At 36.4% G+C, this 15,505-nt stretch overlaps 2 protein-coding genes across 3 annotated transcripts in view; one reads left to right on the plus strand and one right to left on the minus strand.

Moving 5' to 3' along the window:
• SYCP3 (synaptonemal complex protein 3) lies at positions 1-11,638 on the plus strand. Its single transcript, XM_058023532.1, has 10 exons — positions 1-74; positions 1,336-1,372; positions 1,447-1,593; positions 2,164-2,239; positions 3,264-3,298; positions 4,992-5,109; positions 6,013-6,112; positions 6,871-6,969; positions 8,124-8,228; positions 8,363-11,638. Exons 3-10 carry the CDS (start codon positions 1,464-1,466, stop codon positions 8,414-8,416), a joined length of 717 nt encoding a protein of 238 aa, XP_057879515.1. The 5' UTR covers positions 1-74; positions 1,336-1,372; positions 1,447-1,463; the 3' UTR covers positions 8,417-11,638.
• Positions 8,287-15,505, minus strand: part of CHPT1 (choline phosphotransferase 1) — a 20,294-nt gene continuing 13,075 nt past the window's right edge. The window contains exons 4-9 of one of the 2 annotated variants that reach the window (XM_058023530.1): positions 15,293-15,377; positions 13,622-13,753; positions 13,077-13,235; positions 12,259-12,384; positions 11,656-11,766; positions 8,287-8,442 (exon numbers count right to left, since the gene is read on the minus strand). In XM_058023530.1, coding sequence (XP_057879513.1) covers positions 8,398-8,442; positions 11,656-11,766; positions 12,259-12,384; positions 13,077-13,235; positions 13,622-13,753; positions 15,293-15,377 — 658 coding nt within the window. In that variant the 3' untranslated portion in view covers positions 8,287-8,397. The remainder of the gene's footprint in view (positions 8,443-11,655; positions 11,767-12,258; positions 12,385-13,076; positions 13,236-13,621; positions 13,754-15,292; positions 15,378-15,505) is intronic. The other variant, XM_058023531.1, reaches the window with a different exon arrangement.

The raw sequence follows: 15,505 nt of genomic DNA on the forward strand, positions 1-15,505 counted from the left end.
GCAGCGCTGTCCCTGCTGCCTGTGCGTCCTCTCGGGCTGCAGCTGACGGCCCCGGTCTCCCTCACTGCTCTGAGGTGGGTCACCACGGTGGAAAGCCACACACAAGCACCCGTTTGTTTAAAATCTTTTTGGGGCAGGGTGGAAAAAGAAGAGGTGAGTTTGTCTAAAAATCATTGTTAAAATATACAGCTGTGGATTGAAGATACTCAGATCGGCTAAAACAGGTACCTACATGGGATGGGCGGGGGCTGCTTAGGCTTGTGAGGTGGCGGGATTGTTTTACACCTGGCTGAGGGGGACTGAGAAGTTTTGCTTTGTAAACTTATTTTTAATACAGTCAAACTGATTTTTAATACAAAGAAAAGTGTTTGTATGCCAGATAAAATAGATGCTTGCAGTTTAAAGTGCCTCAGCAGCACAGGGACAGGCACAGCTAGACATTATGGCCCAGCACTGGCCTCCTTTACATCATGTCCTCAGCAGTCAGTAGTCGAAAATCAGATTAAGTCTTGGCAATTTTCTCACATTTGAGAATAATTCTAATGCAAAGGCTTTTGATTTTCCAGTCTTTTCCAATAAAGAGGCCTGTTTTTCAAGACACTTGTAAAATCTAAAATTCTACATACTACATAGAGAAGCATCAACCTCAGAAAAAGATCGGTATTAAAATGTACTCTTTCCTTAGCATAGTGTGGCCATGTTTGTACAGATCCATGGAATTTCGAATTAAAAATCATTTTCACAGCTATTGAAAAATAACTAAAAATTAAAAAACCAACAAAAACCGAAATAGGAAACTGAGGTGTGTGAGAGAGTTGATAAATCTACTAAAGTAGATTAAATAGATTAAATTTACTAAAGTTAATAAATTAATAACTTTTTAGGAGGTAGTCTATGTGAAAATGTTTACCAGTGTAGAAATGGCATTACTTACAGAATGCAGAGGTGTAATAGCTATAAAGAAAGATAAATTGGAACTTGGAAGTTGCTCAGGACTTTAAAAAATGGCATGAGCATATGTACATTTGACTTTACAGTGTGGGGTGGCTTGTAGGATCACATTGCTCTTATGGTTTGTCATTCCTCTATTTTGGACAGTAGAATATTGGCATAGCTTTTGGGGAATGCAGTACAGGATATGACAAAATGTGTAATAAACCTTATGGAAGCTAAGCTGGCAGACATCTTAAGAAAATGGGTACTTTATTCCAGCAAAATCAAGTATGTTCCTAATAGCCCTGGCATTTTTAGCATGTTTTTAAAAGCATCACTGATGGGTAATGCTGTGGAATACCTCAAAGCTAAACCAGTTTGACTGCTTGCATATCTTTACAGGTGCAGACTGTTAAAGAGGTACCCATAATAGGTGCAGGTAAGCATGAAAACATATTTATTTTCAGTTTATTGTGGAGGAAGTTACGTCACAAATACAATATACTGTTTCAGTAGGGAAAGATCTCACCATGGCACCATCAGGAAGAAAGCATGGAGGAAAAGCTGGTAAACCAGCACAGGAAGATCAGACCATACCTTCTTTTGACTTTGAGGAGGAAAGAAAAGAACTGAGTGGATCAGAGGAAGATATTAGAGAAGGTGCTTATATGAAATTTTTAGGACATTTGTAAAATGTGAATTTTATCACATTTGTGATTATGAAAAGAAGGGAAGAACTTCTGAATCAGCCCAGGGCTGAGCACAGCATGGTTTATAATGCCAAAGGCCACCAGGCTCCTAATGTGTAATTTTGATTGTTAATTTTCAAAATAATATAAATATCTATTTGTGATTTTTCTTTTTAAAGGTGCAGAATTACAGTACCTCTTTTACAGTAAATTCAGATTGGACTCTTATAAATTTTTATGTTATTTTTAGCTTTCTGATGATTGCTAAATTGTGAGTTGTGATTAATGGTGTAGAGAAATTAAAACAATTTGGGACCAGGGCAGAGAACTCAGAGCAGTGCCAGCCCCAGTCTGCTTGCAGAATAATTCTGCACCCTCTGCCAGCTCCAGACTCAGAGTTACAGGAGCTGCCAGTGTTACTCATGGGCACTGACCATGAGACATGGGCAGGGAATTGGCATTACAGAAAAAAATTACACTTTTAATAATGTGAACAACCAACACAAAATGTCTTTTTGTAAATATTTCTATACTCCTTAAGGTGACATACCAGTAATGGACAAGCATGGAAAGAAAAGACCTCTGGTGAATACTCATGTGGTTCCAGATGATGTGGGGTAAGGTTCGATGTTTGGGGGCTTTTTCCAAAATAAGCAGGTCTTAAATAGATACCAACTTCAGTTATTCACTGTGCTTATGTTTGCCTTGTTTGGGTTTGGCTTGGGTTTTTTTTAGTATTTGATTAAAAAAATCAATTGACAGATAATACAGTAGTGGTAGGTAACAAAAGAATTTTAAAAAAGGCATTTTAAAACTGTAATTCTTCCATTTCTTTGTAATTTCTCTTGAACATGCAGAAAAAAAAGATATATTTGTGTGTTCTTAAATTTGTTTCTTTTAAAAGATTACTTTTTAATTGTTGATAATGTCATTAAATCCTATTAATTTTTTCCTCTCCTTTTAGTTGCTTGAAGACATTACCCATACTTTAAACGATCCACATATTGCATGAAAAAGAAATTATTTTACAGATAAATCTTAATTTAATATTCATGGAGAGTGAATAAATATTAGTCAAATTTAATATTCATGGACAGTGTAAATGTACTAAAAAAGTACATGCTTAAAGAGTTTTCAAGTAGATTATAACTGTTAGGTTGAAGATACTGTTTTTACTGTACTGTAACACTGCTTTACACACTGGTGTTACCATCTTAAAGATGCTGCATAAACAACCCTGAAATTATTTGCCTTGGGATTTTTTACTGTGCCAGTCATGCTGAGAAGGACTTGTTTTCATTTGGTGTTCCAAATATCCATTTTGTTTTCTTTGTTATAGGGAAAAATCAGTTTTATTTACTGACTCCCCTTACTCAAGGCACGTTAAATGCCTGTTTATATAATAGTGCCTCTTTACTGGGGAGTAGCTGATAGATTCTAACATTTTATTAAAAAAAAGGCAAATTAATCTGAAAAAGAAACCTCTCACAGGAGAATAAAAAGAATAAAATTATCTTATGGCAGTGGTGGTTCTGTTACTGCTTAGAATAATAGGCATGTGAATAAAATTAGTTCTAAGCATATTCAACAGATCTGAAGTCAGAAAATGGGCAAATAAAAATCTGACACACTGTTTTGTAGGGGTGAAGTACAGAATATGTTGGAGAGATTTGGAGGTAAGTACATTTGCATTCTAATAAATAAAATACTGTGGCAGAGTTGGCAGTAATAACTCACCATAAAATAACTTTGAAGACTTATGTAAAATGACTAGTCTCTGTAGCACTTTTCAGCATTTCTGAATAAAGCCAGTTTTCAGGAAAAAAAGTTATATCTAAGGAGAGCAGAGGGAAAGAAGAGGAGGGAATATCTGCATATAAATGAGTCACAGCTTGTAAGTGGACATAATTACAAAGGAAAAGGGAAAGATGCATGAGTGCTTTGGATAATCAATTCCAATTTTAAGATGAAGTTTATAAGTAGTAAATATATTGTAGAGAAAAGGGACAATAGCAGTTTGCTGTTGTTCTCACTCAAATTTTTGTTACACTGGCATAGAGGATACTGGGGATGCAAGATTTGAGTGAGAAATAAGGGAAATGTAAAGGTTAATATAAGCAGCAAAAGAGAACAGTTCTGATTCTAGACAAGCAATTTTGGAAGTAGAGATCAGTTGTGATACAGAATGAGAGAGCAGTCTGAACTTAGCACTTCCAGAAATACAGAGAACAGGGAATTACAGGTAAGAGAATTTCAGCAGTCAGAAGGAATGAGAGTTTCTGGAACAGCCAGATAACGAGGGTCAGTAATGCTGCTCATCCAGTGATGGGCAATTTGTGTGTGTCACTCAGCAGGATTTAGTACAGTCATAATCAGATCCTCAGGTGGATTTACCTACTTAAATTACCAGCTGAATTCTAGAGAGTGACAGGATAGAGAAAAAATACTTTTAACATTTGTAAAGAATAAACAGTACCCATCACAGAGTGAACAAACATCAGAAAGTGGAAGGAAGGGAAATCATCCTAATGCCAGCATTACACACTCAATAACTGAGTAATACTTCCATTGTATATAATAAAAGAAACCTGTACAGAGTCATTACATGCATGTCAAATTTAAGGTGAAAGAGAAGCTTGAGGAACTCCTTAATCCACAAATTAGAACTTTTGGCTGTCACAAAATTAAATATTTTGTATTACATATTATAATGGTATTAGAGATCTGGCAATTCAGATATAAGGAGGATTGCAATGCTAAAAAGTTATGACTGCAATTTAAGACTCAAAAAAGGAAAAAAAGGAAGGATGGAAGGAGGGAGAATGAATGGATCAGATAGAGGATGCTGTGTGCATAAAATAGTGGGTTTGGCATTAGCAGAGACAGATGCCTCAGCAAATTAGAGAAGTTTGACCGATGTTTCCTGAAATCTACAGTGAGAAGGAAACTAAATCACTGTATTAATCTTAAACTGTGACTTGATAAATCTCCAAATGTAAATTGAAGTGAAACAAACACAGTAACTTATATTAATACGTAAAAAGTACTGTCTCTCTGAAGTATAAAAATAGTTATTCATTCATTCAGTATGTTCACAGGGATAGTAACCACATACTAACCTTAATTTATTTCTGAAATTCAAGAAATTGGCATATGACTCTGAAACAGGTGTTGGTTAGGGTGTGTGACAGGCATAAAGAAACAGCATTCACAGCAGTGCCACCAGCAGGCTGAGGGACATCACCACATCAGATCACACCAGCTTCTTGTTGCTAGAACACACCTCATTTGCTTCTCCAAAGTGTAACTCATCAGCCTTTTTAATGCATTTCCAGTATGCCTAATTTCTAAATATTCTTTGGCTTTCAGCTGACATTAACAAGGCTCTCTTAGCTAAGAGGAAACGATTAGAAATGTACACAAAAGCCTCACTCAAAACCAGTAACCAGAAGATTGAACACGTTTGGAAAACGCAGCAGGAGCAAAGGTGACCCTTCCTCTTGGTTTCCAAGCCTGTGGAAGTAGATTCCCTTCTGGGGGACAGCATGGATAGCTGGTCTGTCACCGGCAATAGCAGGCACTGTATCTAATGTTAAACATCTGCTCAGGGCCTCTGCTGCCTTCCATTGTGTCCACTTTGTTCATGTGGCAGTAATAACTTAGCACATTCTCTTTTGAACAGACAAATTTAGGATTTGGAACTCTGAGAGCAAGGCACATTAAAGAGTAGAGCTTACTTTTATCTTTATGGAAAGTAACCTTTGATGTTATTATGTATTTTAAAACAATGGAGGGGAGGAGTGTTTCCCCACTTTGGCATTTTCTGTTTCTACTTGAAAACTGAAAAATGTTCAGTAAAACTTTAATATCATTCTGGTTAAGAAAGTAAATAATTTTCACCTTCCTTAACATTCCTCTCACCTCTTAAGGCATATTTAATTACTACATCTGATATAGTTAGAGCAAAGTGAAAAAAGACAGTTAAAAACTAAAAGTCAGCAATGCTTGTAACTGTCTTGGTGTTGTATTTGAAACTTGTATGGAAAAAATTTTAAGAAATGAGCTTTCAGTTCTGCAAAGTAAACACCTTGTGTTAAATCAAACACCTGTAACTGAGTTAGAAAACATGGTAAATCTCAGAAAACCTGACACTGTTAGGAAGAAGAGTTGTTATAATTTCTTTTTAACCAGTATTTTATGCTGTCTCTATAGATAACATTCCACATCCACTCAGTGTATGTGTGTGTTCAGTTTTTCAAAATATACAGTACTGAAATGGGGTCAGATGTCAAAGTAGCCTATTTCTTTATCTGTGCCAGCTTTTATTTTATTCCCTGTGTATGTTGAACCTGTAGCATTTGTCATACTTACAGACAGTGTCTGTTCACAGGCAGAAGCTCAATCATGAGTTCTCCCAGCAGTTCCTGACTTTATTTCAGCAGTGGGATGTAGATGTGCAAAAGGCAGAGGAGCAGGAAGAAAAACTAGCGGTGAGTTTCCAGCATGGTGGGAACTTCAGTGTATTTTCCACAAGGAGGGAATATTGTTGTTTCTATACTCAAGAAATGTAAAAACACTTTATGTAGTTTAAATATATATATATGATTGTTTAAGTGTGGGAAGAGGTGCATTTATAAACTTCATTGCAAGTTTATAAACACTGTTAAGTGATGCCCTATACCAGCATACAGCTTGAGAAAAGCAAGGACCATTTAAGGAGAAGAAAGACATGTGCCATTTCTCTCCATCCATAGTCTTTGGTTTCAGGGAACAAAGGAATAAAGGAAAGTAGTTGTTTTTGTAGCATACATTCCTTAAAAATATTCCTGTATATAATAAATGTAAGAGAATTTGATCACTGAAAGAGGATAGAAGCTATACAATGGAATGTAATCATGTGCTGTTGCTCTGTACTTCCAACACATTTGCAAGGTTCCCTTTTCCCTAGGTAGCACATTCCTCTGGGATACCCTAGGAAGCTGTGGGGCATAGCAATCCTCATGGGATTTTACAGGGATAATTCAGGTTGCAAGAGACCTCAGGAGGTGACTTGGGGCTTAATCCAGTCTTCAGTCTTACTTTCATTAATAAAAGCCAGGATAACTTCTCCAGGCAGAAATCCACCTTACAAGGCACAGATTTCCAACAAAGGCAGATTTCCTGATTCTGAAAAATGAAACTGGTGTGCTATCCAAGCACTCTGCTTAACAGCTGATGGAATTATGTTTTTCTTTTGCTTCTGCTTCAGAATATGCTTCGTCAGCAACAAAAGGTTTTTCAACAGGCAAGAATAGTTCAAAGTCAGAGACTGAAGACCATTAAGCAACTCTATGAACAATTCTTAAAGGTAAATCTTTTTCTTGGAAAGCAGCTGATCCTTACCACTTAAGAAAGCTATATTAATTCAGTGTTTCAAGCTTAGCAAAGTAAATTAGACATACTAGACAGCAAGCAAAAAAACTGTTTGGAGTACAACCACACAAAAATTTTACTTTTTTAGTTGAAGGTATTCCTCACAAGAGAAAACCTTCTGTGCCTTACTAATTTTCATGACCCTTTGCTGTAATCTATCCTGTATGTTCATGTCTCTCTTGTCCTCAGGAGTCTGAACTGGACCCAGCATTCCAGGTGTGGCTTCACCAGCTGCCAGTATACAGGGCAGATTCAAGTCCATCAATTTCTGACAAACCTTAATTTCAGTTCAAGTAATTTCCTAGCTGGCTTTGAAATTTCAGTTATGATAAGCTTGGTGTTTGGTTTTGGTTTTTTCCAAGCCTGGTAGTTGATAAAAATAAATCTGAAATGGAGCAATTCTTAGTTTAAAAAAAATCAAAATTTACTGAGTATATTACAGAAGCATTAATAAATAATAACTGTTCCAAAATGTGAAAAATGTCTTCATCAAAGAGGAAAAACTGAACAGAAGGTCAAGTATCACTTTGATTTTTCCCCTCAAAAAAGATCAAAAGGTAGAATTCAAACCTCAAATAAGCTTAAATAAATACAAATTAAGGAAAATGCAACTAGACACATACACAGAGGTAAGTGTAATTGTATGTAAAAAAGGGAAGATAACTAGGGAGTTTTATTTGGCTTATTTGGGGAGAAGTGTGCAAAGAAATGCAGTGGGGTTTATACTCCTCACTTCAAGTCCAGCAAGGCAGTCATACTGAGCCCCTAGAATTCCTGACAGATGTCTGTTCAGTCTCCTCTTGTAGAATTTTTATCTTAATTGAAATGTAGAAAAAGTAACTCAGACCTCACAGAGGCTGACTGGAGGGCTCTGTCCTCTTCCCAGGGTACATACTGTGCAAACAGGAATGCAGACTGGAGAATGAAGTCCTCTATGATTCCTCTGCCAAGTTTGTGACAAACTCATCAATTATCTGTGATCACTGTAAAAATTAAATTCTAGTGTGAATAATTATTGGTTTGTTTGGTTGTTTTAAATTAACTGCTTGACATTGAGGAGTTCTGAATTAATATTTTCCTTAACTTCAGAGCATGGAAGAGCTGGAGAAGAGCAATGAAAATCTTCTGGCCGGTGCCCAAAATGAACTTCGCAAGGAAATGGCAATGTTGCAGAAGAAGATTATGATGGACACTGTAAGTATCAGACTATGAAGTTAGCTAAATGCAAAAATAGAACATTCAATTAAAAGTCATTTGACATTAATTTAATTCAAAGGAATCATATTGATACAACATTTGTTCAGCATTATCTCCTTTTCTTGTGACAGCAACAGCAGGAGATGGCAACTGTTCGCAAGTCTCTTCAGTCCATGTTATTCTGATGGCTCAGTGGAGGAGCAACTTGTACCTAAGTAACACGATACAAGTACAGGCATTAGAAGGATGTTGGGATTTAAATGTTTCAAGGTTCCTATTAAACTCTTTCCTGGATTGTTCTAATCTTGTCTGTTCAGGTTCTAAGAACATATCTTAGTAAACTTCTATAACTGGGGGGCAGTATGGACCCCAAACCATTCACTGTCTGTTCAGTTGACTTTTTATAATTTCATATCCACTTCCACTAGCATTAGACTTTAAATAGTTTCATTTTTTTTATACCAAATTGTAACAAGGGGAAAAATTAATGAAACATGCATTGCCCAGATTTTACGTAATAACTTGAGGCCTTTAGGTACATTGTGCAAATAGAAGCATTTCTAACAAGCTGCAGATTGTCACAGTTTCAATTAGCCTGCTGATATATTAGCTGTTATAAAAATTCACAGAGTATGACATAGCTCAGACAGAATTGTTTAATGATATGTATTATGGTAAATTAAAGTAAATTTTGTTAACTCTTTTGTTAGTCTAGACATTGCACTATCTCTGTATTAGTACGAGATTTATAAACTGTTGTAATTTGTCCAGAAAATGTGTTGGTTTTTTTTTTTTGAGTTAAATTATGAGCTTAATGTATCTGCTCAAGTAACAATAATTAAACATTATGCATTTTGGGGTCTGCTTTCTGTAGAACCACTGCTAGAAGAAATTTACCTCATTTATTTAGTACAGGCTATTACAAGCCTTTGAGATGGAATATTATTTTTTGCAATTCCAAATGACTAGCAATTTAGGGAGACCTGATTTTTAAGGATAAAGCATTTATCTTTCATGTATCTCATTAGAGTAAATAAGTATAAAATAAACAATTGGCTTAGTGCACATGCAGTTTGTTTTTACAGAAAACCATTACACCTGAATATCTACTTTTAAGAATTAGATAGTTGCCAATATATTTAATGCTTTGATTTAATACAACAGTAGAAAAAAAAAACCATCCACACACCCACACACACCAAATGTGATGTTGTCACAACAATGTGTTTCAAAACCATATTTTTCTTCTCAGCCTACGAGCATTTTGAGTCAAGTCATTTGATGGTGGTTCTCCAGGTCTGGAAGCCACATTAGTGATGGCTAACTTGCAGTAACTTCAGCTGTTTGGTTATAATGAGTATAGAACTCCTTGTTCTGCCCCTGCCAGAATTCAGGACAGGAGCAAACATGGGAGTTACACTGATGCATGGGGGATATGGGCCTCTCATGGTAACCAGTAACAATGCTGCTTTGTCATTACTGAGTCTCAGCCCTCTAAGGCCAGTGACAGGAGGCTATGAAACAGGTCACAGGTTCTGCTTCAGATCTTCAGCAGGAGCTTATTTGTTAGCATTACCTCCTGCCTCTGGTTTTATTTGTTAGTATTGAGTCATGGTTCTGGTTTTCTGAGTGATTTCTGCACTAGTCTCCTATCATCCAAATACCTCAACCATATCCTCAAAACTACTTATACCTGCTATGCCAGGACAGTTTTGACCACTGTGGAGAACTCACTCATTTCACTCCTAAGATACTGCCTGTGTCTTTTCATCAGGAGGTAAATTTGCTTACTGTATTCAGCTAAAGTAAAATGGTCATTACCATCTTCTTTCCTATTTGACCATGGCCTGGGTTCAGGCTAAATTCTTTGAGGATGCTGTGTCATTTCCAGCCTCAAAGAGCAGTAGTAGGATTCATTCTGAATTTATATTAGTCACTTGGAGTTACAAGCAGTAACTGTTACAGTTACAGATCCTCAAAATGATCATTATATTCTTCTTAGGCAGGAGGGTGGTGGATGCTATTTTATTTCCTCCAGACCAGCAGACAATATACCACTTTAAAAGTTCCTTGAATGCCTCAGAAGTATTTTTGAACCAATAAGCAGGTAGGAAGCTGCACTGGTAGTATTTTTAAAACAAACCATGGCATTCTTTATTGGACAGTTCAGGAAGGACTTCATTAACTCAGAAGCTCAGGTACATATCAGCAACTGGAAGGAGTAATGCACACTTACATTCAACAGCTTTTTACATAAACTACATATTCAAGTAGTATCTCTTGAAAGGAGCTTATATATGGTGTTTGTGTGCAAGTAATCAATTTTTCATTCAGCTTTTCTATAATGGCAACAGCCCTCTTTTTAGATATGTTATGTTACCCAGGGGGTCTGTTCTTAAAGGAAGAAAGAAGCTGATATTGGGCCTGAGTTCCTGTTTTGGAGAGTTTTACATTATGGTTCAGTTTTGTGCCCTTTTGTTTGGATAAAGTACAGTAGCAGCTACAAGACAATAGGATCAATTGTAAGGTAAATGAACACAGGGATAGCACAAAGACCAGAGAGGGAAATACAGAAGGGTGGGCTGCAGTGCTGGAGCCACAGGCTTTGGAGTTTATCAATGAACTTTGTCCTTCACTTGCATAGGCTCACAGATACAAGTTAGGGTGCCTAAAGTCAGTCCTGTCCTTACACAGCTACCTGTAGTCTAGATAAGGATGAAGTACACTGAGACTGACCTTACTGTGACCACAGAACCAGAAACTGGCCTTGAAGGAAAGTGCAAGCTAAAGTTTCATGTGGTAGCAGTAGCTTATGTACTTAGATTCTAGTGAATGCATGAATTCTAAAGGCACTCATAACAGTACTTTGAATCAAAGCTGTACCTCCTTTATCTACTGATCCAACAGCTTGTTAATTAGAAGTACCAGAGGAGAGACTGAGTGATTTTTAGGTCATGGCTGCCTCCTTTTACCAGTCTTAATAATGCAGGATTGAATCCATTGGTACATCTGACAACCACTTCAGAGCAGTTCTAACAAAACTTTAGAAGCTAATGCTACAAGATTAGACATGAAATTCCTCTTCAGTTCTGGCTGGTAGCACCTTGCTTTGCATCTACATTCACCAGAAGAGAAGTACAAAATTAAAGTCACCTAATAGGAAATGGCAACATTTTCAAATGTAGTATTTGTGGTCTGAAACACAGGGAAATACATACTGGTTCAAAAGTACAACAGCATCTGCAGAACTTTGTACCTACTAATTCTAACATCTGGTAATGTCTGAAACACAGTCAACTTTCTCATAAAACTGTTTTCTTCAAAAGCTTTATCTGTCTTCCCAAAAACACAGAGGCTGCTTCATTCCCCTAACTGCTTCTTCTCTTGTCCTTGATCTATTTAATCAGTCATTATGGTTTTGAACCTGCTCAGGAGCTTGATGAGATGAAATTCTGAAGACATGTATATGAAGATGAGCGGCAATCTGTAGGCACACACCACTGGCATATCTCAGCATATCAAACAAGGATATGAACTTCAAAAGAACAAAACAGAACAGGTTAAAAAAAATCCATTTTTAAAAATTGTCCCTACTATAAATATGCTATACTTTAATCAGAATTTATCCAAGTGACAAGCATAACATAAATACATCATTGTAACATAACAGCTACAGAGTGGTCTAGTTTAGAATTAATAAAACCATCACAAAACCCCACCATCCTAACAGCACTAAACACTTACAAGATCAGATAAAAACCATTTGTCTGCAGTTCACAGAACGACTTTAAAAATCCCCATGGACTAAAGCATAATTTCAGCAGAGATTTATAAATTTACTTCCATTTCTCTGTTCCAAGGAAAGCAAGCCAGTCAGCTCCCAAAAACATATTTACTTGGTGCCCAGCACTCCCTCTGCAGTGACAGCAGCAATGTCAGCAAGTCAGAAATGGCAGAGCAGAATGACAGGGACAATCTCAATCCATTCCTTAAAGCGTGGTCCAAACTGAAAATATAAAACACTTACCAATGCTATCCACAAAACAATATATTCATCAATGAAGCTGTTGAAGTACTGGTCCAAAAACAGAAGTCCTGGCCCAATAAATGCAGAGTCCTGAAGACAAATTTCACTTTTTGTCATGTGAGCCACCTATGTTTGAAAAAAAATAAAATAAAGAGTGCATCCCTGCAAGATTGGTTTAACTACCAGCAAACAGGCATCACATTCTTGCCCAGCAATGCCCTCTTAGAAGTTACATCTATACCCATGCATTTCAGCTATCTGCAGGGGCTCCCCACTCTCTAGTTTTCCAGCACTGCATTCAAACTCTAAGACTTTGCAAATGTATTACTGAAAAAGCATCTGGCTGGATTACTAATGTTGGTAAATTTGTAGTAAGGCAACTTTTTAAAATCCATTATGGAGTGTTTTACGTACAAAAAAAAACTAAGACTGAAAAGACAGAATAGAGACAGAAATGTTTCTCTCTTCATTTTAATGATCACAGTAAATTCTCATTTCAGATAATTAAAGGAGAAGCCACAGCACTATTAGTAAGCCTTAAGAGACCAGAGTTAGGATGTTAACAACAGACAGTAAGTGCATTTCTAGGAGTAAGTTAAACAAAACTGAAAGTCCTAACCAGTCCACTCACAGCAAATACATGTTTTCATCAGTGTCACATATAATCTCTCAGTAGAACCCTGAGTCCAGTTCAGTGTCTTGATCACAATGAATCTGGTAATACAGGAGCAAAGCAAAATGGGAAAACTCTTCCCCCTGATCCAGTAAGTGTTTAGCCAAGAACCAGGTTAGTTTTAGGAGGTTTAGGACTGACTTACCACCAACTTCTGTGAGATTTTGGCATTCACAAGCCCAAATGTCAAAACATACAGGCAAGAATGTTTTTCAAACAGCTGAGTTGTAGACTTTTTATAAATTGTAGTGGCCAGTGTGATAAGCAGTCCAATGTGCACGGCTGGTGAAAGAACACTTGTTCCCTAAGATATAAAGGGACGGAAAATCTGTTTTAAACTTCAGTCACATGATAAAGTCCAAGTTTTATACATATTTCAAATCCCATTAAACAAAACCAGAGTTGCCAAAACTTGTCAAAATCCATTAGTATTACGTCACTTCTCTTAGTACCCTTTGCAGTACCCTTTGACCACTAATCAATTTTTTAGGAAAATTCACTGCTGGTTCCCATGACAGAAGAAATCCAGTAACAGGCAGATAATGAACTTTGCTTTTGTGAGCCATATAACACTCACATGCCTGTCTGCTTAAAAGCTTAAACAAATAGAGCCCTTACGGATCACCTGAAACATAATAAATTATGGGCATAAATTATTCAAACCTCAATTGAATTTTTAGAGCAACTTACTGCTATTGTAGATCCATTCTTTCCAACCCCTCCACCAAAAATGACACGGAAGTAATTGAAAAAAGAAAGTGCTGTTCCACACAGGATGCCAATAACTGCAAAGAACTTCAGCTGTAAGCCCAGCAAAGGGACCTTAGCAGAACACAAAAGAAACGAAACCAAAACAAACCACAACAAAACAAGAGAAAGATATTAAAAGTTAAGCACACAACACCTTTTTTAAGGAGTGATTAAAGCAGTCAATCTTATCTACTAAACAAATGTTTCATTTGAATCCTTACTTTCCTGGGAACAAACTCAGGACAACAATATTTAAAATTTGTTTCCTTACTAAGAAAACAAGTCTTTTTTGTATTGCTTAAACTCCTCTACTGAGTACTTAAGTTCTGTTCTTGAAATTCAGCTAGGATCTTAGTCTGCTCCTCCTTAATATGTTCTTCAAATATTTTCACCACACAAGCAAAAACATGACAGACTACTGCCATCAATCACCATGATATGGGAGCAGGAAGAGGGATAGTTCCTGCTATTCCACTGGATAAAACAACACTGATCCAAAGGAAAAACAAACACCATCTGCCTGCTGTGTGTTTTGGCATGTTATTTGTATGCTGTATCTTTGCATATGCATGGGACTATGATGAAAAGTCTCCAGATACAAATTTCAATTAAACAGTTACCTTTTGGAATCAACTGCAGTGTCAAGGAAACTTCCAAAGGCAGCAGAAGATTTTAAAAAGAAGTAATAAATGGAAACTGCTTACTATATTTTTGAATATATATTTTTTTGTGATACAGCATAACTACAACAAATTCTAATAGTGAGGAAAAAGTTAATCATAATTTAAGTTTAATGCACCTACTTTGTTTTCCAACATGAAGACAAGCTTTTTGAAAATAGAAAAAAAAGGCTAGGAAAAGGTAACAAAATGTAGCTAAACATTCCTTAACTGCTGAGTAAGCCAATAGAAATCAAAACTAGTTCAAAAGTTATCAATAGTATGGAAAAGTAAGTCTCAGCTCTTTGCACTATAACCAATCAGAACTATAAATTTCTGAGTAAAAGCCCTAGAAAGCTGAAGATCTTTAGATACTGTCCAATATAGTGCATCTTTAAAGATCAGAAAAAAAGCTACAGATATGGAAATGTTTTGGGACAGAAAACAATGTTTTAAATATAAATATTTACATTTACATGGCTGTGACATAATTCTTAAAAATCAGTACAAATATGTGTAACTTAACCAAAACCCCCTGGCTTCATCCCCCAGTTTCATTAAATTGAAGCATTTATTCCTAAATTTTAAGATAAATTGTTTAACTGAAATGTATGCCTTACAATAAAATATACAAAATATATAAAACCAGAAAAAATCCCATTTGCTAAAGCTTAAGTATGTGTGGAGTACTAGCTCCAGATCAGAAGTTTATATGTGGCAGATGGGGTCTTTTTGCCTCTGTGTAGCTGCAAATCTGTGCACAGGGAGTGACACCAATAGATCTAAGTTAACTATGGCATTAAAATGACCAACAGTTGTACAATAAGCTAAAACACCATTACACAACTGGTAGGTGTTGACAGTACTTGCACAGAGCAGCTTCAAATACCACAGGAACTGTGGACACTTGACAAGAAACTCAACAGGAACTCTGAGCATTTAACAGACTCACCTTATAGTCCCATAATCCTGTTCCTCCATAAGCAGTTATCAAGAGCAGCATTGCTATGGTGATCTGAACTTCAGTTACATCAATTCTGTGAAAGGAGAAAAAAAAGAGATTTAGTTCAAGGACTTTTTGCTGTAAGTGTAAAGTGTGTGTGGAGGGAGGAGGGGATAAAACCCTCAGTAACTGTACTTCAAATGATATAAATATATATAGAAT

The sequence above is a fragment of the Melospiza georgiana genome, chromosome 4 (genome assembly GCF_028018845.1).
Source record: "Melospiza georgiana isolate bMelGeo1 chromosome 4, bMelGeo1.pri, whole genome shotgun sequence".
Lineage (NCBI taxonomy): Eukaryota > Metazoa > Chordata > Aves > Passeriformes > Passerellidae > Melospiza > Melospiza georgiana.